This window comes from Orcinus orca, chromosome 7, assembly GCF_937001465.1.
Source record: "Orcinus orca chromosome 7, mOrcOrc1.1, whole genome shotgun sequence".
NCBI lineage: Eukaryota > Metazoa > Chordata > Mammalia > Artiodactyla > Delphinidae > Orcinus > Orcinus orca.
Window position 1 is genome coordinate 65,828,134 of NC_064565.1, and position 24,060 is coordinate 65,852,193.

The following is a 24,060-nucleotide window of genomic DNA, read 5'->3' on the forward strand; positions in this document are numbered from 1 at the left end:
AGAATGCTTCCTAATCTTTCATTATCTAGTTTAGGAGTCAGCAAATGATAGACTACAAGCTTGCAGTCTTGCTTTGTAAATAAAGTTTTATTGGAACATAGCTATGCTTATTCATGTGCATATTGTCTATGGCTCCTTTTCCACTACAGTAGTTCCCCTTTATCCGTGGGGGATATGTTCCAAGACTCTCAGTGGATGCCTGAAACTGCAGATAGGACCGAACCCACTATATGCTGTGTTTTTCCTATACATACATACCTATGATAAAGTTTAACTTATAAACTAGGCACAGTAAGAGATTAACAATAACTAATAATAAAATAGAACAGTTATAACAATATACTGTAATAAAAGTTCTGTGAATGGGGTCTTTCTCTCAAAATATCTTATTCAGACAAATTTAATGCCTTTTCCATCTTAAGTAAGCACTTACTATGCACTGTGGCCCTAACTTGCAGTTTGAGGAGTGATAGCAAAATTTCTTTTTCCTTCTTTACAATTGCACAGATAGATTCATTCTTATTGTAGATCTTACCAACCTCAGGATATGATTTTTTCTTTCCTTATTGAGTTGAGAACTTTCACCTTTTCACTTAAAGGAAAGACTTTATGGCTTCTCTTTCACAGATCTGAATTGCCAGCATCACTACTCTTGTGTTTTGGGGCCATTATTAAGTAAAGTAAGGGGACTTTATGGCTTCTCTTTCACAGATCTGAATTGCCAGCATCACTACTCTTGTGTTTTGGGGCCATTATTAAGTAAAGTAAGGGTTACTTGAACACAAGCACTGTGATATTGCAGCAGATGATCTGATAACCCAGACTACTATTACGTGACTAACGGGTGAGATATGCTGGACAAAGACATGATTCACGACCTGGGCAGGACGCAGCAGGACGGCAGAAAATTTCGTCACGGTACTCAGAATGGCATGCAATTTAAGATGTATGAATTGTTTATTTCTGGAATTTTCCATTTAATATTTTTCAGACCACGGTTGATGTGGGTAACTGAAACCTTGGAAATCAAAACCACGGATAAGGGGAAACTACTATAGAACGGTAGTGTTGAGTAGCTGCAGTGAGATGGTATGGCTCACAAAGCCTAGAAAGGTTTCTGCCAGGCCCCTTATGTAAAAAGTGTGCTGACTTCTGGTCTAGACAAAAGCAGTGACTGGGTTATCTCCTTCTGTTTCTGAATCTGGGATCCAAGAAATTTTGCAATCCCAAGGATTAGTAGACAACAAAGTCCTGTTGGTTCATGGTAGAGCTTTCTGCTTTATTTTTTTAAATTCATAAATGGAGGTACTGTTTTTTTAGTAAAAGTTTTCCATGAGCTTTCTGAAGTTTTTAGAAATAATTTTGTAATATAAAGTTCATTTCTATAAACGTTAAAAGATAAATGCTTTAGTTATCACTTGAAATTCTTCTTACTATTGTTTTAGTTTCTCAGGAAAAGTCTTAAAAATCCTTTTATTTTTGAGGCTTTAGGCCTATTACTTGGGAGTGAATCTGTGTCTAATACTATGTATGGTAATTATTCCCTGTGAAGAGCAGGGCCCCTTTGGCAATCATCGACACCTGCTACATCGTTAACAGGCTTGTTAAAACACAGAGTGTTGGGCCTTAGAGTGTTTGATTTGCTGGTATGGATGAGCTCAAAAATTTGCATTTGGAAATTCTACTCCTAGGTATATATCTGGGGAAAAAAACCCCACTAATTCAAAGCATGTACCCCAGTGTTCATAGCAGCACTGTTTATAATAGCCAAGACATAGAAGCAACCCAGATGCCCATCAACAGAAAACTGGATTAAGAAGATGTGGTGTGTGTATATTTAATACATATATATATAAAATACACACACACACACACTGGAGTAGTACTCAGCCATAAAAAAAAAGAAATGTTGCCATTTGCAGCAACATGGATAGACCTAGAGAATATTATGCTTAGTGAAATGTCATACGGAAAGACAAATACTGTATGATATCACTTCTATGTGACATCTAAAAAATAATACAAATGAATGTATATACAAAACAGAAGCAGACTCACAGATATGGAAAGTAAACTTGGGTTACCAGAGGGGAGAGGGAAGAGGGAGAGGAACAAATAAGAGGTATGGGATTAACTGATACAAACTACTATATATAAAACAGATAAGCAACAAGGATTTACTGCATAGAACAGAGAATTATATCCATTATATTGTAATAACCTATAATGGAATACAGTCTGCAAAACTACTGAATCACTATGCCGTACACCTGAAACTAACACAATATTGTAAATCAGCTGTACTTCAATTAAAAAAAAAATGACTTTGCATTTGGAATAAGTTTCCAGGTGACACGTTGTTCCTAATCCCACCTTTCAAAACCTCTGTAGTACACAGTGCTGGCATTTCCCAAGCTTGGAATTTGGGGGACAGTAGCTTTTCTTCATCACAATTCAATATCAAGTGACATTTTAGACCTTCCTTTATATTTCTTAAGCTTCCACTCATCGTCTTTTTGACTAGATTCACTAATGACCCAGATACCATTTTTCCACTTTTATCTGTTTTCCAGTCCCCAAATTCTGTTGCTACTGTCCCCCGTCCTCACCACTCTTGTGGGGTTTTACTTAAAGAAAAAATAAAGTCACTGTTGTTTTCAGTGGCATTTTGGAGTGAAATAGATCCTGTATTCAATCTGCCAGCTTTACTCCAAGATGTGTGTGTGTATTTTAAAGTAATTCTTTCTTGATTCTCATAAAATCCCATGAGGTAGGTTGGGCACAAAAGTATCTTCTCTGTGCAGAGGAAGAAAAGACCCTGAGATAAGAGATTGCATGATCTGATAAAAAAGGAATGCTCGAGGTCAGGCCTTTCGTCATCCATTTCTTTGTTAATTATAATGTAGCATGAGTTTGACATTATCTGGACCTCAAACCATCAGGACTCCTATTCCTTCACTTTATATCAGTATCTCAAGTATTTTTTTTTAATTTTAAAATTTTATTTATTTTTTTATACAGCAGGTTCTTATTAGTCATCAATTTTATACACATCAGTATATACATGCCAATCCCAATCCTCCAATTCATCACACCCCCACCTCCACCCTGCCGCCACTTTCCCCCCTTAGTGTCCAACGTTTGTTCTCTACATCTGTGTCTGTTTCTGCCCTGCAAACCAGTTCATCTGTACCATTTTTCTAGGTTCCACATATATGCGTTAATATATGATATTTGGTTTTCTCTTTCTGACTTACTTCACTCTGTATGACAGACTCTAGATCCATCCACGTCTCTACAAATGACCCAGTTTTGTTGCTTTTTATGGCTGAGTATTATTCCATTGTGTATATGTACCACATCTTCTTTATCCATTCATTCGTCTGTCGATGTGCATTTAGGTTGCTTCCATGACCTGGCTATTGTAAATAGCACTGCATTGAATATTGGGGTGCATGTGTCTTTTTGAATTATGGTTTTTCTGGGTGTATTCCCAGTAATGGGATTGCTGGGTCGTATGGTAATTCTATTTTTAGGTTTTTAAGGAACCTCCATACTGTTATCCATAGTGACTGTATCAATTTACATTCCCACCAACAGTGCAAGAGGGTTCCCTTTTCTCCACACCCTCTCCAGCATTTGTTGTTTGTAGATTTTCTGATGATGCCCATTCTAACTGGTGTGAGGTGATACCTCATTGTAGTTTTGATTTGCATTTCTCTAATAATTAGTGATGTTGAGCAGCTTTTCATGTGCTTCTTGACCATCTGTATGTCTTCTTTGGAAAAATGTCTGTTTAGGTCTTCTGCCCATTTTTGGATTGAGTTGTTTGTTTCTTTAATATTGAGCTGCATGAACCGTTTATATATTTTGGAGATTAATCCTTTGTCCGATGATTCATTTGCAAATTTTCTCCCATTCTGAGGGTTATCTTTTTGTCTTGTGTGTAGTTTCCTTTGCTTTGCAAAAGCTTTTAAGTTTCATTAGGTCCCATTTGTTTGTTTTTGTTTTTATTTCCATTACTCTAGGAGGTGGATCTAAAAAGATCTTTCTGTGATTTATGTCAAAGAGTGTTCTTCCTATGTTTTCCTCTAAGAGTTTTATCGTGTCCAGTCTTACATTTAGGTCTCTAATCCATTTTGAGTTTATTTTTGTGTGTGGTGTTAAGGGAGTGTTCTAATTTCATTCTTTAACATATAGCTGTCCAGTTTTCGCAGCACCACTTATGGAAGAGGCTGTCTTTTCTCTGTTGTATATCCTTGCCTCCTTTGTCATAGGTTAGTTGACTATAGGTGTGTGGGTTTATCGCTGGGCTTTCTCTCCTGTTCCATTGATCTATATTTCTGTTTTTGTCCCAGTACCATATTGTCTTGAGTACTGTAGCTTGGTAGTATAGTCTGAAGTCAGGGAGTCTGATTCCTCCAGCTCTGTTTTTTTTTTGTGTGTGTGTGTGTGGTACACGGGCCTCTCACTGTTGTAGCCTCTCCCTTAGCGGAGCACAGGCTCTGGACGCGCAGGCTCGGTGGCCACGGCTCACGGGCCTAGCCGCTCCACGGCATGTGGGATCTTCCCAGACTGGGGCACGAACCCATGTCCCCTGCATCGGCAGGCAGACTCTCAACCACTGCGCCACCAGGGAAGCCCTCCAGCTCTGTTTTTTTCCCTCCGGGCTGCTTTGGCTATTTGGGGTCTTTTGTGTCTCCATATAAATTTTAAGATTTTTTGTTCTAGTTCTGTAAAAAATGCTATTGGTAATTTGATAGGGATTGCATTGAATCTGTAGATTGCTTGGGTGGTATAGTCATTTTCACAATATTGATTCTTCCAATCCAAGAACATGATATATCTCTCCATCTGTTTGTATCATCTTTAATTTCTTTCATCAGTGTCTTATAGTTTTCTGCATACAGGTCTTTTGTCTCCCTAGGTAGGTTTATTCCTAGGTACTTTATTCTTTTTGTTGCAATGGTAAATGGAAATTAAGTGTTTCCTTAAGTTCTCTTTCAGATTTTTCATCATTAGTATATAGGAATGCAAGAGATTTCTGTGCATTAATTTTGTATCCTGCTACTTTACCAAATTCATTGATTAGCTCTAGTAGTTTTCTGGTGGCATCTTTAGGATTCTCTATGTGTGGTATCATGTCATCTGCAAACAGTGACGGCTTTACTTCTTCTTTTCCAATTTCTATTCCTTTTTTTTTCTTTTTCTTCTCTGATTGCCGCCACCAGGACTTCCAAAACTCTGTTGAATAATAGTGGTGAGAGTGGACATCCTTGTCTTGTTCCTGATCTTAGAGGAAATGCTTTCAGTTTTTCACGATTGAGAATTATGTTTGCTGTGGGTTTGTCGTATACGGCCTTTATTATGTTGAGGTAGGTTCCCTCTTTGCCCACTTTTTGAAGAGTTTTTAGCATAAATTGGTGTTGAATTTTGTCAAATGCTTTTTCTGCATCTATTGAAATGATCATATGGTTTTTATTCTTCAATTTGTTAATATGGTGTATCACATTGATTGATTTGTATATATTGAAGAATCCTTGCATCCCTGGGATAAATCCCACTTGATCATGGTGTATGATCCTCTTAATGTGTTGTTGGATTCTGTTTGCTAGTATTTTGTTGCGGATTTTTGCATCTGTATTCATCAGTGATATTGATCTGTAATTTTCTTTTTTTGTACTGTCTTTGTCTTGTTTTGCTATCAGGGTGATGGTGGCCTCATAGAATGAGTTTGCGAGTGTTCCTTCCTCTGCAATTTTTTGGAAGAGTTTGAGAAGGATGGATGTTAGCTCTTCTCTAAATGTTAGATAGAATTCACCTGTGAAGCCATCTAGTCCTGGACTTTTGTTTGTTGGGAGATTTTTAATCACAGTTTCAATTTCATTACTTGTGATTGGTCTGTTCATATTTTCTATTTCTTCCTGGTTCATTCTTGGAAGGTTATACCTTTCTGAGAATTTGTCCATTTCTTCCAGGTTGTCCATTTTATTGGCATAGAGTTGCTTTTAGTAGTCTCTTAGGATGCTTTGTATTTCTGCGGTGTCTGTTGTAACTTCTCCTTTTCATTTCTAATTCTGTTGATTTGAGTCTTCTCCCTTTTTTTCTTGATGAGTCTGGCTAATGGTTTATCAATTTTGTTTATCTTCTCAAAGAACCAGCTTTTAGTTTTATTGATCTTTGCTATTGTTTTCTTTGTTTCTATTTCATTTATTTCTGCTCTGATCTTTATGATTTCTTTCCTTCTGCTAACTCTGGTTTTTTTTTTGTTGTTGTTCTTTCTCTCATTGATTTAGGTATAAGGTTAGGTTGTTTATTTGAGATTTTTCTTGGGGTAGGATTATATTGCTATAAACTTCCCTCTTAGAACTGCTTTTGTTGTATCCCATAGGTTTTGAGCCATCGTGTTTTCATTGTAATTTCTTTCTAGGTATTTTTTTATTTCCTTTTGGATTTCTTCAGTGATCTATTGATTATTTAGTGGCGTATTGTTTAGCCTCCATGCGTTTGTATTTTTTACAGTGTTTTTTGTGTAATTCATATCTAGTCTCATAGCGTTGTGGTCAGAAAAGATACTTGATACGATTTCAATTTTCTTAAATTTACCAAGGCTTGATTTGTGACGCAAGATATGATCTATCCTGGAGAATGTTCTATGAGCACTTGAGAAGAAAGTGTATTCTGTTGTTTTTTGATGGAATGTCTTATAAATATCAATTAAGTTTATCAGCAGTGTTTTGAAAGAATTACACTGCTGCCTCTATTCCTATTCCTAATGTACAACTCAGCACCTGGGAGAATAGGACCTAATAATAATGCTCCAGGCTTCTAGAGCACCATTAGCAGCCTGATGGGTCCTTTTTTAGGACAACCAGGAGGTTTTCTCTTGGGAATGTTGAGCTTTGTACAGTCTTTCTCTCTAGTTGACTACTGAACAGATAGGGAACTCCAATCTGCACATCACTTGGGTTATTTTGGATTATCTTTGTGCAGATATAATAAAATCAAATAACTGACATGATGATGGTTATCTACAGGCAGACTGTACACACAGTCAACTGTACTTAATGTATAGAATGGAGGCCTTAAGTCTTAACTATAAAATGATAAGCCCAGTAAACAATCTGAGTGGTTTTTGTGGCCCATGACATTAGACTGTAATGTTGAATGTGACATAGTCCCCACCCTCAAAGATCATACAGGATCACTATAGATAAACTCAGTGCTGTGTATGTTCAATATGTGTGCATAAGTATAGACGTAATACAGGTTGAAACAGCAATTTTCTCTAATAGGTTAGGAAAAAATTTATAAAGATGAAACCTGAGCACAGAATAATATAATTAATGCCTGCATAGTATGAAAGTCATTATAATTGATGACACAAGAAGATTTTTTATTGTAAAATATACATAATATTTACCATTTTAACCATTTTTAAGTGTGCATTTCAGTGGCATTAAATGCATTCGCATTGTTCTGTAGCCATCACCACCGCTCTAGTCTGGATGTTTGTGTCCTCCCTAAAATTCATGTTGAAATCCTAACCCCTAAGGTGATGGTATTAGGAGTTGGGGCCTTTGAGAGTGATTAAGTCATGAAGGGAATTAGCGCCCTTATAAAAGAGACCCCACAGAGATCCCTTTCCTCCTTCTGCCATCTGAGGACACAGTGAGAAGACAGCCATCCATGAACTAGGAAGTGGGTCCTTACCAGACAGCAAATCTTCCAGTGCCATGATCCTGGACTTCCCAGCCTTCAGATCTGTGAGAAATAAATGCTTTTGTTCTTAAGCCACCCAGTATTTTGTTATAGTAGCCCAAAGGGATTTAGACAACCTTTTTCTATCTCGAGAACTTTTTCATCTTCCAAACTGAAACTCTGTACCTATTAAATACTAACTCCATTTCCCCCTTCTCATAGACCCTGGCGACCACTCTTCTACTTTCTGTCTCTCTATAAACTTGACTACCCTAACTACTTCATATAGTACTCTACCAAGTAGAATCATACAGTGTTTGTCCTTTTGTGTCTGGTTTATATCACTCAGCATAATGCTTCACGTTTCATCCATGTTGTAGCATGTGTCAGAATTTCCATCCTTTTGAAGGCTGAATAATATTTCATTCTATAGGCACACCTCATTTTATTGCATTTGGCTTTTTATTGTGCTTCACAGATACTGCGTTGTTTACAAATGGAAGGTTTGTGGCAGTCCTGCATCGAGCAAGGCTATTGGTGCCGTTTTTCCAACAGCATTTGCTCACTTCATGTCTCTGTGTCACATTTTGGTAATTCCCGCAGTATTTCAAACTTTTTCATTATTATTAGATTTGTTATGGTGGTCTGTGATCAATGATCTTTAATGTTACTATTCTAATTGTTTTTTGTTTTGTATTTTTAAATTAAGGTATGCACTTTTTTTTTTTTTTTTGCGGTACGCAGGCCTCTCACTGTTTTGGCCTCTCCTGTTGTGGAGCACAGGCTCTGGACGCGCAGGCGTAGCGGCCATGGCTCACGGGCCCAGCTGCGCCGCGGCATGTGGGATCTTCCCGGACTGGGGCACGAGCCTGTGTCTCCTGCATCGGCAGGTGGACTCTCAACCACTGCGCCACCAGGGAAGCCCCTGCACTTTTTTTTAGACATAGTGCTATTGCACACTTAATAGACTACAGTATAATGTAAACATAACTTTTATGTGCACTGGGAAACCAAAAATTCATGTGACTTGCTATATCGCAATATTTGCTTTATTGCGGTGGTCTAGAACTGAACCTGCAATATCTCTGAGTTATGCCTGTATGAATATACCATATTTTGTTTATCCATTTATTGATGGATACTTGAATTGCTTTTACCTTCTAGCTATTATGAATAATTATGCTACGAATATGTGTATACATATATCTATTCAAGTTGCTGCTTTCAATTCTTTTGGTATACACCCAGAATTGGAATTGCTGAATTTCTATTTTGAATTTTCTGGGGAACCACCATACCATTTTCAAAAGCAGTTACACCGTGTTACATTCCCAGTAGCAATGCCCCAGCATTAATTCATGAACATTTTTAACCTAAGCCCTTTCATCTGCCTTAGCCAACTCTTCAGCATACCTCAACTCAGTACAGAAACTGTTGTTTTGACAGGAAATTCCGCTAGAGAATGGGACATTGTTGTTACCTCACTTGGTGCCTCAGTAAGAGTTTACACACACTCAGCATGGATTTATGAATCATTATTCAAGGTCACAAAGCAGAGGCAAAAATCTTTGATGTTTCCTGTTATTGCCAAAAAGTCCTCACTCTGCTGGCAATCAGTACCTATTAGCAGTCATGGGAACCTTATTTCCTAATGTTGTTTTTTCTGTTAAAATATAAATTATGACATTACCAAGCGTCCTTTCAAAACAGGTTAGCAAGGGCCAGAAACCAAATGATGAAGGAAAGAGGGGCTGACAATTCTTAGAAAATTAGCACTGGTAAAATTATCAAATGATGGTATCGAAATGGCCTTGTCAGGAATGTCCATGGCACGCGCTACCATCAAAATCAAATGTCCTGTGATCTCATTATATTAAATATGTGGTACAGCTTTTGTGCCCATGGGTTTTTTTTTTAAACCTGTGCTAATATCAATCCTTTTAGAAATATGAACTCCCAAGGATGTACGTTTTAGCCATTTGATAATCTACTGAAAGCTATTGAATATCTCCCTAGGCATATAAAATGTATGTATAGCCAACACTTTTCATATTGTTACTGGGGTTTAAAGAATACTCTAAACCTGTCATGAACCCAAGCTAAGAACCTCTATAAATGCGTATTGTATGCCATCAATAATACCGTAAAAAACTTGAGGGCTTCCCTGGTGATGCAGTGGTTGAGAGTCCGCCTGCCGATGCAGGGGACACGAGTTCGTGCCCCGGTCCAGGAAGATCCCACATGCCGCAGAGCAGCTAGGCCCATGAGCCATGGCCGCTGAGCCTGCGCGTCCGGAGCCTGTGCTCTGCAACAGGAGAGGCCACAACAGTGAGAGGCCCGCGTACCAAAAAAAAAACTTGATTTGTTGCTTAGGTTATTCATTTTGATTTATTAGTAAGTTAAGGGTAAACAGCGATGAAAGAATTTGTTGCATGGGCTTTGATCTTACATAGATTTGAAAACCAGCATGAGGACTCTGTTTAATAAACTTCCTAAGCCCTACTTTCCTCATCTGTGCACTATTAATAACAAGAGAGTTCCTGAGAATGCATGGAAAGTGCTTGGTATCCAGGCCTATCACGTGGTAAGAGCCTGCTATTTTTATTGGTATTTTTTACCCCCGACATTATGATAGAGAAAGCTAGGAAGGACGTAGGTGATCTTTTTACAGGGCTCCAACCTCAAATAATATTTTTGATGTGCTGTTGTTTACTCATTGATAATTTTTTGAAAGGCTGTTAATGTTTTATTAATTATAAAATTAGCAGATGTCCAACGAAAAGGATTGCTTGGGGAAAGATATAAGAGGTAGTTTAGTTCTTCAGGAGAAGGAAGTATTCCCTAATCTCTTTATGATTAGTAATTTTTGCAAGTTCTGAGAACAAGTCAATGCATAATGCCTCAAACCAACAAAACCTAAAATAGGAAAAAAGAGCTTTCCATGTTCTTAGAATATAAATTTCATACCAAGTACAAAATTAAAGCTAGATTTGGAAGAATATATAATTATTAAATCTAGGGGCATATGTCCCAATTAGAGAATACATCAACTCAAATTACATTTCTCAGATAAATACATTATTACATTATAATTTAACAGAGATTAGTGTTATATTAGAAAATGGCTAATTTAAGCTGACTTTCAGGGAAACTTCCATATGAATAGTAACAAATAAGTGGAACAATAATTCTTAAATCACTGAAGAAAATTTAGACTGGTTCAAAAAGCTAGAGGCTTTTTGTATACCTTTGGTATACAAGACTTTTACTTAGACCAGAAATATAAATGTTTAAAGTATACTGAGGAACTATTTCTCCCTCTGGAGTCACATCATGCCTTTGGAGTCATTTTATGTAATTTGTCCAGTAAGAAGTGATTTCCCCTAGTGGGAAGCAGCCACATAGCACAGGGAGATCAGCTCAGTGCTTTGTGACCACCTAGAGGGGCAGGATAGGGAGGGTGGGAGGGAGAAGCAAGAGGGAGGGGATATGGGGAAACATGTATACATATAGCTGATTCACTTTGTTATACAGCAGAAACTAACAGCATTGTAAAGCAATTATACTCCAATAAAGATGTTAAAAATAATAATAATATAATCAATAATGTAAAAAAAAGTGATTTCCCCACATATCATTTGAATTGTAGAAATACTTTAATTGCATTGCCTTTTTAATGTAATTTTAAAGGCCACAAGACTTGGACGTTACTTGATGGTTTAGAAAACCCATATCTTTCTTCCTTATGCTCTCATTTAAAAAATGTATGGGGCTTCCCTGGTGGCGCAGTGGTTGAGAGTCCGCCTGCCGATGCAGGGGAAACGGGTTCGTGCCCCGGTCTGGGAAGATCCCACATGCCGCGGAGCGGCTGGGCCCATGAGCCATGGCCGCTGAGCCTGCGCGTCCGGAGCCTGAACTCCGCAGCGGGAGAGTCCACAACAGTGAGAGGCCCGCGTACCGAAAAAAAAAAAAAAAAATGTATGTATGAGAACATGGATAGTGTTTCAGATTTCTCTTGTGTTGGTCCAGTGACTTTGTGTTCCGTTAGGTGTGTGCGTGTAATAGAGAATGTGTGTGTCTACCTTTCTTTCTCCTCTCACAATCCTCTTCTTTGATTCTCTGCTTTAAATAGACATAAAATAGAATATTTTAGCATGTTTTATTCATATTTATCCATAAAGTTTATATGCCTTTAAAAGCAGATTTAAAAGTTGAATCATATGCTTTATCTCAAAAGAAAAAAAATATTTTCAAAATGGAAATTGCTTTATTATGTCTCCTTTAATTAATATATACCCAGTATAAAAAAAATAATGAATATTTAGAATTTGGGGGGAAAAATCATCTCAGGTTTCATCACCTAAATTGTTGATATTTGTACCATAATTTATTTCACCAATTTTAGGGACCTTGAATTGTTTTTGTGTTTTGTTTTGGGTTTTTTTTTTTTTTTTTGTCTTCTGGCTGCCCTGAGGGCTTGTGGGATCTCAGTTGCCTGACCAGGGATTGAACCCTGGGCCACGGGAGTGAAAGCCTGGAATCCTAACCACTAGGCCACCAGGGAATTCCCCCTATTGGATTGTTTTTATTTTATCACAAAGATACATACATCTTTACACACCTGATTATTTCCTTAGGACACATTCTTAGAAGTAGAATTGCCTAATCAAATTAAACTCTTCCAGAAAGGTTAAACCAACCTAAACTACCATCACCAATGTATTATTCATTATGTTTCTTCCTTTGTGAATTGCCAATGCATGTTCTCTATCCATTTTTCTGATAATGTTTTAATTTATCTCATTGATTTGCAATAACTCTTCATATATTAAAAATATTAACACTTTGTCATAGATTTTTTTCCTAGTTTTTTTCTTCATGGATACTGATTTTGTTGCCATGATTAGTACATTATTCTGCATACCGAGTTAATTAAATATTTACCTGAAATATTTTCTACTGCTTTTTATGGTTTTCATTTTACATTTAAAATTTAAGCCATTTGGGGCTTCCGTGGTGGCACAGTGGTTGAGAGTCTGCCTGCTAATGCAGGGGACACAGGTTCGAGCCCTGGTCTGGGAAGATCCCACATGCCGTGGAGCAACTGGGCCCATGAGCCACAACTACTGAGCCTGCGCGTCTGGAGCCTGTGCTCCACAACAAGAGAGGCCGCGACAGTGAGAGGCCCACGCACCGCGATGAAGAGTGGCCCCCGCTTACCACAACTAGAGAAAGCCCTCGCACAGAAACGAAGACCCAACACAGCAAAAATAAATAAAATAAATTAATAAACTCCTACCCCCAACATCAAAAAAAAAAAAAAAACATTTAAGCCATTTGGAATATATTGTGATCTGAAGTATGACGTAAGAGATTCAACGTTTTTATTTTTATTTTTCGAAGTTGTTAAATAATCCTTTTGTTAAATAATCTTCTTACTGATATAAACATAGTTAGGGTTTTTTAAGTTAAAAATTTTATTTTTTTATTTGAAATTTATAAAATATATTTTAAAATTTAAAACCACTCTTTACTTTTTTTTTTTTTGGCGGTGCGCAGGCCTCTCACTGTTGTGGCCTCTGCCGTTGCGGAGCACAGGCTCCGGATGCACAGGCTCAGCGGCCATGGCTCGTGGGCCCAGCCGCTCCGCAGCATGTGGGATCTTCCCAGATCGGGGCACGAACTCGTGTCCCCTGCATCAGCAGGCAGACTCTCAACCACTGCGCCACCAGGGAAGCCCCACTCTTTTAAGAGCAGTTAGGTTCACAGCAAAATTGTGGAGAAAGCACAGAGAGTTCCCCCATCCCCCCTCCTCCCACCACACACACATAGCCTCCCCCATTATCAACATCCCACACCAGAGTAGTATAACTGATGGATCCACACTGACAAGTCCATAGTTTACTTTAGAATTCACTCTTGGTGTTGTACATTCTATGCGTTTTGACAAACGTGTGACTTATGTTCACCATTATAGCGTCATATGGAATAGTTTCACTGCCCTAAAAATCCTCCATTCTCCACCTAGTGCACCCAGTCTAGCCAATCTTTTTTCTGTCTCCATAGTTTTGCCTTTTCCAAAATGTCATATAGCTGGAATTATGTAGTATGTAGCCTTTACAGATTGGCTTCTTTATCTTAAAAATGAAGATATATATATATAGACGTACATACATACACATATATACTGTAACCAGGTACTGTAATGAAATCTTTTTTTTTTCCTGTTTGATTTTCATTTAAGTCTCACGTGCATTTCAGTTGGACAATGTTACCGTTCATTAGTTAGCACTCTGTGAACATAGTGTCAATAGGACGATAACCAGTGTTATTATTTTGTTGCTGACATCAATAGAAATGGTAATAATCTTTCACTATTAAGCTTGATGCTGGATTGATGGATGTGTGTGTGTGTGTGTATGTACAGAACAGCACAAACATGTAAAGACAGGTGTTCCAATATTTGTTAGGAGTTCATAAATATTTGGGAATGGATATTAAATGGATGGCGTACTTTTTAAGTCAGGATGATTGTAGAATATTCTGACTTCTTATTAGCTTTAGTTGTTTATTATGGATTGCAACAATTATCTCGTAATTTAGTATCTTCTCTTCCTTGGCTATATACTTTTTTTTTTTTTTTTTTGCGGTACACGGGCCTCTCATTGTTGTGGCCTCTCCCGTTGCGGAGCACCGGCTCCGGACGCGCAGGCTCAGCGGCCATGGCTCACGGGCCCAGCTGCTCTGCGGCATGTGGGATCTTCCCAGACCGGGGCACGAACTTGTGTCCTTGCATCGGCAGGCGGACTCTCAACCGCTGCGCCACCAGGGAAGCCTGGCTATATACTTTTTGTAACCTTATTTCTATATTTATGATTCCTGTTTTCTTACATATTTAAAAATGAAAATATAAGTAAATACATAAAGTAAAAGTTACGTTTGTAAATCCAAGAGTAATTATAGTTACTTTCCCTATATTTATCTTTACTAATTTTATAAGTTTATAAATATTAATGCATTTGTTTTTATTCTTTCATATTTAGTAATAGAAATGATTAAGACCATGAATTTTCCTTTTATTATAGCTTTAGCTATGTTCTGCATTTCTAAATGTGTAATATTTTCATTACAATATTTTGAATGTTCTTCAATTGCCTTTATCTTTAGTTTTTCACCCTTGAGTTAATTGGAGAATCCACTCTATCACTCAGAGAGAAAGAGAGGGGAGAGAGGGAGAGGGACAGGATCGAGTGCTTTTGGCTTCTCCTTTTGTCTATTTTCAAATATTCTACGATATCAGTTTTATTTTTCTTCAACCCAAGACATATTTAGGAAAGTGTATTTTTCAAAAATTTTCTAGAATTAACCCCTACTCGCTTCTTCTTTTTCATTAATATTTAATTTATTGAATTGCTTCAGAGAATGTGATCTAAATTCAGCAATTTCAGTAGGATCTATCTTATTTTGATTTGCTTTTTACTAATTTTACCTGATGAAGCCTTTTTTAAATTTGCCAGATAAAGATATTTATTTTTATTGATAAAGGTTTCATTTTCCAAGTTGAAGTCTTCCTTATGTTCAGGAATATTTTTTAATGTTATTTCTTTTCTTTTTGCTTATTGTTTTCAGGGTCATTAGTATCTGTAGATCCAGGCTGCATTATCCGTTAACTTTTCCCTGCCCTTCTTTCTGTTTGCAAGCTGATTTCCTCAGCTTTATCTTTCTAATCTATTTTTTGTAATTTGTTTTTTTGTTTTTTTTGGCCACACTGCAAGGCACGTGGGATCTTAGTTCCCTGATCAGGGATCGAACCCAGGCCCCCACAGTGAAAGCGCTGAGTCCTAACCACTGGACCACCAGGGAATTTCCTCTCATTTATTTATTGACTGGCTTTTTTTTCTGCAGAATCTTTCTGTCCTTCATTAATATTTTAATTACTGCATTTAAATTATGGTGTCATTATATGTTTCCTTAATTTCCTACCTTTGCCAGTTCCCATTGCATCTGAGCCTGTCTTATCTCTTATTCAGAGACTCCATTTTTCTAAAAAGATGTTGTGAAAGTGTAAAGCAGTTGTGCTCTAAAGCTACCTCTCTTTTTTTGCTAGAATTAACATTCCAAATAAACCCTCTATCTATCTCTTGCACATAATAATTTTCTCTATCTGGGGAATAATTTTTCATAGTGCTTTATACACATACTTTTTTTTTTATACTTTGTATAAAAGCTGCTCTTTGTCAAAAGGTTATTTGTGCCAAGTATCCTTGGCTCCCTTCATGTTTACTTGGTTAGCATTCAAATCCTCTTAAAATTCACCTTGAAGGGCGGGGTGATATAGAACATAGGTTTGTCTTTAGTCATTTACTTAGTGTAAAGAGCCTTAGGAGTTGTGGGGAGGGATTAGAGTCTTGGTTGGTCACAATCAGAGAACTTGTGCCTGTATACATTTTCCTCCTTAGTTTTGCAAACGACTCCACCAGAGGCCAGCTTGGGGATTGGAGGCTGTATTTTGAGGGTGCATTGGGACATGTCCATGATGCTTGTCCAAAGGCAAGATTGAGGAAAGCAGCAAAGGGCAATCAAGGTACCTGTGGACTTGCCATGCCAGGAGAGGTGTGCCTCCATGGCCTCTGAAAGCTATTAATCTGTGGCCACCCTTTTCCCTGTGCCTCTTGCCACCTGTCTTTCCAGTTTTGAGGAAACTGGTGGAGCTTCCCAGACTTTCCTATACCACTTCACTGTCTTGAGAAGGGGAGTCATATGTTGGTTTCATACATCCTGGTTTGGTCCTGAATGAAGTGACTCCTTAGACTTTATGGCATGTGGTGGCCACTGTTCCCTAGAGTAAGTACTAATGGTCTTTTTTTTTTTTTTTAAATCCTTTTAGTCACTGCTGTTTAGTCATTTTCTAGGAATATCCTTATCAGATCTTACCCTGCCATCTTTCCTGGCAGTCTCCAGCTTACCTTCTTGAAATCAGTCCTTAATTTTCTTTTTCTTATCTGTGGCTTAATGACTTTAGAAATAAAAAAGATTTCCTACCCTTTCTATTTAAGGAAAAAAAACTTTATTATATAATGACATTGTAATGACTATAATATATAATGACAGTAGGCATTTGTTGTTCTGGTGATGATCTTGATAGAAAACCAGTTTATTCCACCTAGCAGTACAAAGACATTTGCGTTGATAAGGTCAGTTGATAGGAATGTCCTGCTCCAGGTGACTGGTGTCTAGGATTATCTAATGTGGCTCCTCCTAATTCTCTGTAAATAAGTGATGCAAATACTGGAAAAGGCAAACTATCTCTAACCCGAACACTGACGTAAAACAGAATCTAATTTCAAAACTGTGGAGGACTAGACCCCAATTCTATGATATCTCAAATTGAGGAGAGTCTAGCCAGGTCCTGATTATGACAAACCTCGGCTGCACTTGAGGAGAAGGAGACTGCTTGAAAAGGGCAAAAAAAGGCTTTGCTTTTCTTAGTCTGTCCTCGTACTTAGAGGTCTCAGTTGGCCCCAAACAGAAAAAGTCATATCAGCTCCTCGCTATTGCTCTAGAATCCTAAGCGTGATTCTGCAGAACTCCAGATTAAATCACCAAGTTGAGATGAAGGCTGAGGAGAAATTTTTGATTTTTTTGGGGGGGCCAGGGGGAAGGGAGGCTTATATTGCAAGTGAAGACTCGAAAGATACCATTTTACTCTTGACTTTGTCACTTACAGACTCCAGGTTCCAGCATGATTTAGAGAGACTTAAAGGAGAACATTAATAGAACTTTAAAGGGGGAATTGTATCTTCCAAATTAATGGGAAATATAAAAGTCAATTAAAACCATGTAAAAAACAGTATTACAAGGAAAGGCAGATTATATAGGAAAAGCCATCACCCATTAAAGGAAACGAAGAAGAACCAAAAAATAGAAAGTGTAAAATGGTATGACAGGAGTAAGGCCAACTATTAGTGAAACAGTAAATGGAAATGGGGAAAACTTTACTAAAATTAGATTTTTTTAAAACAACCCAACATGATCATTACTAGAGGAACACATAATACAAAAGAATAGAAATAGAAAGTTTAAATGTAAAAGCATGGACAAATTTCATTAATTACAACAGAAAGAAAGCAGGTGATATCAAATAAAGCAAAACAGTGAAATAAACAAAGCAGGTCATTTTATAATAATCAAAAGTGAATAATCATAATGAACTCTTCTGTAATAAATCTCATTGTTTCAGAATAAACGGAATACAATCTAAATGTCCCACTAGAAGAATAGTCAAATGTATTGTGTTACATCTGTGTGGTGGCCTTATATATAGTGATTAAGAATGGTGATACTAAAGTTTTTTTGTTCACAAGGAAGGCTGTTACCAATGTAATGTTGATTGAAGAAAGCATATTGCAGAGAGTATGGACATTTTTCTTCTACTTTGGTTAAAATGTAACCAAAATGTTAACCAGGATTATTTCTAGGTGACGAAGCTAGAGTCAATTTAAATATTTTCATCTGTACTTTTAATCTTTTCCTGTGGTAAATGTAGTACATCATATTATTGTGCCCAAGTAATCACTACCTCTTCTTCTGGGAGGATTATACTTTCATGCCTCATGGACTTCAATTTGCCCACGTGACTTGCTTTGGCCAATAAAACGTGAGTGTAAGTGGCATGTGCCGCCTACAAGCAAAAGCTCTAAGAACTGTCGAGTGGTCCTGCCATGGCTCTTTTCCTCCTTCACATGGGGGTTTCTCCTTTGGCCTGGAAGGAGGAGGATATAGAGCAGGGCAGCAGCCGACCTCTTAAGGACATGTAAATGGGTAAGAAATAAACCTTTCTTTTAAGCCCTTGAGATTCTGGAGTTGTGTGTTACCACATCACAACTTAGCCCAGGCTAAGTAGTCCCCAGTTTCAGATGTTTTTCTGAACACACACAATGTATGATGCCTGTAAACAACAAGTTGTAGAAGTCTTTCCTGCCACTTTTTGCTTTAGTTAGGTCCCTAGGTCATAAATCTGAATTTTATGTCACTCAGTGTAAATGCAAATGTTACAGTACTTAGAAACAATTGTAGTGATCCCACTGATGTGAAGGAGGAATGAAACAGGAAAATTAGATGTTAGGCTCTCATATTGCTGTTTTCAGCCACAATACTTTTCTCATTGAGTAGAGGAATTATGTTGGTGTTGACATTAAAATGTATGGTCTAGGGCTTCCCTGGTGGCGCAGTGGTTGAGAGTCCGCCTGCCGATGCAGGGGATGCGGGTTTGTGCCCCGGTCCGGGAAGATCCCACATGCTGCGGAGCGGCTGGGCCCATGAGCCATGGCCGCTGAGCCTGCGCGTCCGGAGCCTGTACTCCGCAACGGGAGAGGCCACAACGGTGGGAGGCCCACGTACCGCAAAAAAAGAAAAAAAAAATCTATGGTCTAAAATAGGTTTAGAATTTTGTTTCAGCGATTTCTGAAAATGTGTTTTGACAGAGATGAAATAAATCTTTTTTAAAATGTCACAGCAATTCTTACATTCTAGGAATAATGAATAAATAGTTGCAACCTACTAACAGAGTTTAGACTTACTTTTGTAATGCATTTTGAAATAGAGCAGTGATCAGACACTTGATTTATAATCAAATTGGAATGATCTTTAAAGGTCATTTCATTCAACCTTATATTAGGTACCTGAAACTCTTCTTGTTAAAAGAGATTTTTAAAAATAATAGAAACAAAAACAGTAACCTCAAAAACAATTCTTGGAATGAATTAAATTCTCTCACTCACCTTTTCCACATTCCTGACATTATTCAAGATATTCATAATTATAATTCAACCAAAATGCTGCCCTTTCTTCAAAGACAGATTACCCTGAAAATATCATTTTAAATTAAAACCAAGGTGTTAACATTGATGTTAATGAGGAAAGTGCAGTTGGATGCTGTTAGGGAAAAGAAAAAGTACATCAGAAGAAATGTTGGCCCTTGATGTAGCTTGGATTAAATTTACTTCCAAATGGATGAGAGTTTGATGAGTTTGGTTGTCTCGGCCTCATCCCTTGGGGCACTTGAGCACATCACAGAACTTCCGTACTTTTAGCTCAAGTATCAGCATATACTTGTAAAGCATCTTGGACCAGAAAGCAAAGTACTTCACATCAAGAATTTGAGCAGTGTTCTTGCTTTCTGTTTGCTGGCACCAGAGTTTGGCTTGAGAAACTTTACTTACGCTTATTAGGCTGCCTTCATAAAACAGAAGGATTAGCTGACCACCTAGCAATTGTCAGCTTATTACTGTGTCTTGCCAGTACTAAACAAAACCTGATCTCAAGCCAAAGAAAGAGGTCCACAGCTCTTTACATTTCTATTAGCCCAAACACTAGTTTTGTTTCAAGAGAAAGTCTTCGAATTTGGGAGTAAGTAGCTTTTATTTTCCCTGTGGTGACAGGTGATGTAAAAATCTTGTGAAAGGAGCACAAGTTCTATTCACTAGAAAGTCCCAAGTTTTTCCGATTTATAGTCATTTGCCTCTTAATTATTGGGATTGTTCTTTCGAATATTCTCTATAACCTATTAACTGTTAAAATCCTGATTATATTCAGGGTCCCATACTCCGTTAACACAATGTTGCAGATTTAAAAAATATAACTATAGGCCTGTATAAAATTTAATTTGCTTGCACTTGCAGAGTTTACATGATCTATACATAAGTCATTCGATACATTTGTACTGTTACCATAGTCTATTAAACATTTGTCTCCAGCTTAAATCCCTCAGAGCTCCAGACCTACCTTTCCATGTGTTTGTCCCCACTTGAATGCCTCCTTTGTACCTTAAAGTTAACACGTCTGAAACCATACTCATGACCTGCTGTCAGTTGTGGATTTCCTTTGGCCAGCCCTCGCTAGGAATACCAGAAACCTGGGAACCATCCTCAACACCGCTTTTCCTCCTCCATATCTACTCACAACTGACAGGACTAGGTGCTGAGTTTCCTGCCACCTCTCTAGTTCACTATCTCTTGTTTCCTGATCATCAGGCCTCCCTCATCTTCTTTACTTCCCCAGTTTGGTTCTCCTCATGGCTGCCAAAGTGATCTTTTAAACACACAAATCTGGTTATACCTCACCTCTGTATGGCCTCCTCTGCTCATGATAAAAATCAAAATGCTGAACATGGACTACAAGGCCCTGCAGGAATTGACCTGTGCTTTTCTTTGACCATCATGGCACTGTCTCTGTGTGCTCTGATCATATTGACCAGCGTGAATTCATTGATCACACCCAGCTGGACAACCAGACACCTGGTTAACTCTTTCGTATCCTTCAGATCTCAGCTCAAGCCCACTTGCACAGGGATACCTCTGACCTCCAGACCTAGTGAGTTGCCCTCGCCGTGTGTCCTCCTAATACTCCATGCATCTTCATCCTTTTTGATTTTTTTCATTGACTGTCTCTCCCTCTGGACTGAAAAGTTTAGGTCTCACTTTTCTTTGGCCTAAAGATTGATTTCTCCTCATCACCAGCAGCTTTCTTTTCTAATTTGTGCTAAAGTACTTACCCAAGGGTTCTATGCTTCCTTCAAGGTATTATGATTAAGATTGGGCCTGGAACTTAGCCTTCCACCTTCTTAGAAGAGGACAAGTTCACTTTAGTTGTCAGTGTTTTGGGACACAGATTGTTTGTTGTGTAAGCTTTTCATCTTACACTATCATGCTTACCTTTAAAAAAATTTTTTTTCTAGCAACCTGTGTTGCCAATTGAACAATGCTTCTCTTGGGGACAAGTTTTTAGCTCTATTAGTTACAATACAGACTTTGCTTATATAAATCCAAATGAAAAATGAAATGGTTCTTGGCTGTGGATAAGTGAAGCAACTCCATCATTACCCCAGTCCCGGGACATGCCTGTCAGTCTGTAGATACTTGTGAGCCTGCTGGTTGCTGCGAGTCATATGTAGGTATGCTGTGGTCTTGAAGTACAGATAACAGTACATATGTGTATTCCTTGATCCTTCCCAAATGCTGGATCATACGATGCATAAAGTACATCAGCTCTTTTGCCTTTTGTCACTGACTGCTTTTTGTCAGATTTAACCATCACATGCATGACATGACTGAACTAAACTGATGACAGACATGGATGGAGCTCTTATTATAATCCACTGAGCAGGGCAAATTAAATTTCAAGGGAAGAAACTGATATACTTTGGCATGAGGGTCCAGAACATAGCATTGTAATCTGCTTTAAAACAACAATACAAGGGAAGAATATCACTTTAACGTGTGGTTTCTTCCTGTTTTCCATGTTGACAAACTTTTGTTACATACTAATGCTTTTATCCTCTACCTTAAAATCTAGAAGAAGAAATAGTATTTTGTAATGTGTCAGAGTTCTCCCTCTCACCTTTTAGTACTGTTGCCTAGAAAAAATGATTTTTAATTTAAGGATTTTTAAATCATTCACATGAGGTTTTATTGTTTGTTCATTTTGCTTTTAGGTGTTTTGGACACCCTCAATATTTGCCTCAGCTTTTCTAGTCAAACCTGATTCATGAAATGGACTAAAGCTGAAAAATCATCTGCTTCTTTGTCTGTGAATTGGAGACACGATTGGGATGGTCTTCAGTGCATACAACTAGATTCAAACTGCAGCTATGAGTTCAGATGAGAAGGGCATATCCCCTGCTCATAGAACATCCACCCCCACCCATAGAAGTGCCTCCTCTTCGGCATCCTCTCAAAGGGACAGTAGGCAGGTAAGATAACAGTGTAAAGTGCATTTTGTTATTTTATGCAACTATAGTACCATTAGGATATGATGGGATTGCTAATTAAGTATGAAATTTTTGCTGTGAAGATTTTTATTCCACAGGAAAACTCTCTGTTTTCTGTAGATCTACCTGATGATGTCGTGAAGATCCTGCTCTAGCTTTTCTGTGATTTAGAATCGTTTTTCAGAGTACAAACTACAGGAAGGGTAGCTAAGTGAAGCCCTCTAGTGTTCTCCTCACATCTGTACCTGGAGGCAAGAGGCAGCTTCTGGAACATGAATGTTCTGTTCTTCCTTCCTCATTCATGGAGGTGGAAAGGGATCTGAACAGTCTTCCTCCAAGTCTCTCACTGGTCTGCCAAGCCCTAACTTCTGTTTGGAGTTTCATGGAATCTGGTAACAGTCAGATTCAGGAATCAGGTTACAAATAAAATTGTAGAATCAGGGAATTAAGAGAATTAAAATCAATAGAGAAAATAAATTATTGGTGCTTAATTATCCCATTGAGCCCATTCTGTAAATTATTTTTGTTTACACAGTTACTTTATTACTACTTCAGTGCCTATTCTACAGGCAAGGTTGTATGGGGATTAGGCATGTGAATTCTCTTCATTGTCAAAACAGGTGATTGTTTTGCCCAGCACTTGTCTGAATATTGTCATTTGCCATTGTAATATTGAGTAGAATTTCTTGTGTAACTGGAAATGCACAATAAGCAGAGGTTAACTTTTTATGAAAACTTTCCTTTTGGGGGACATTTAATTAGTGAACATTCTTGAAGAGTTTTCCCCCCCATTTTATTTTATTTTATTATTTATTTTTAACATCTTTATTGGAGTATAATTGCTTTACAATGGTGTGTTAGTGTCTGCTGTACAACAAAGTGAGTCAGTTATATATATACATATATCCCCACATCCCCTCCCTCTTGCATCTCCCTCCCACCCTCCCTATCCCACCCCTCTAGGTGGTCACAAAGCACCGAGCTAATCTCCCTGTGCTATGCAGTTGCTTCCCACTAGCTATCTATTTTACATTTGGTAGTGTATATATGTCCATGCTACTCTCTCACTTCATCCCAGCTTACCTTACCCTTCCCCCTCCCCATTTCCTCAACTCCATTCTCTACATGTGCATCTTTATTCCTGTCCTGCCCCTAGGTTCGTCAGAACCTTTTTTTTTTTTTTTTTTTGATTCCATATACGTGTTAACATCCGGTATTTGTTTCTCTCTTTCTGACTTACTTCACTCTGTATGATAGACTCTAGGTCCATCCACCTCACTACAAATAACTCAATTTTGTTTCTTTTTATAGCTGAGTAGTATTCCATTGTATATATGTGCCACATCTTCTTTATCCATTCATCTGTCGATGGACACTTATGTTGCTTCCATGTCCTGGCTATTGTAAATAGTGCTACAGTGAACATTGTTGTACATGTCTTTTTTTGAATTATTGTTATCTCGGGATATATGCCCAGTAGTGGGATTGCTGGGTCATGTGGTAGTTCTATTTTAGTTTTTTATGTTCTCCATAGTGGCTGTATCAATTTACATTCCCACCAACAGTGCAAGAGGTTACCCTTTTCTCCACAC

The 24,060-nt window shown here is 37.9% G+C and overlaps 1 protein-coding gene across 12 annotated transcripts in view; it reads left to right on the forward strand.

Moving 5' to 3' along the window:
- OSBPL6 (oxysterol binding protein like 6) overlaps positions 1–24,060 on the forward strand; it is a 121,938-nt gene that overhangs the window by 8,032 nt on the left and 89,846 nt on the right. For 6 of the 12 annotated variants that reach the window (XM_049712221.1, XM_049712222.1, XM_004267368.4 and 3 more), the window contains one exon: positions 22,193–22,450. In XM_049712221.1, coding sequence (XP_049568178.1) covers positions 22,349–22,450 — 102 coding nt within the window. In that variant the 5' untranslated portion in view covers positions 22,193–22,348. Of the gene's footprint in view, positions 1–22,169; positions 22,451–24,060 lie in introns of those variants that run through there. The other 6 variants (XM_049712227.1, XM_049712224.1, XM_049712225.1 and 3 more) reach the window with 3 other exon arrangements.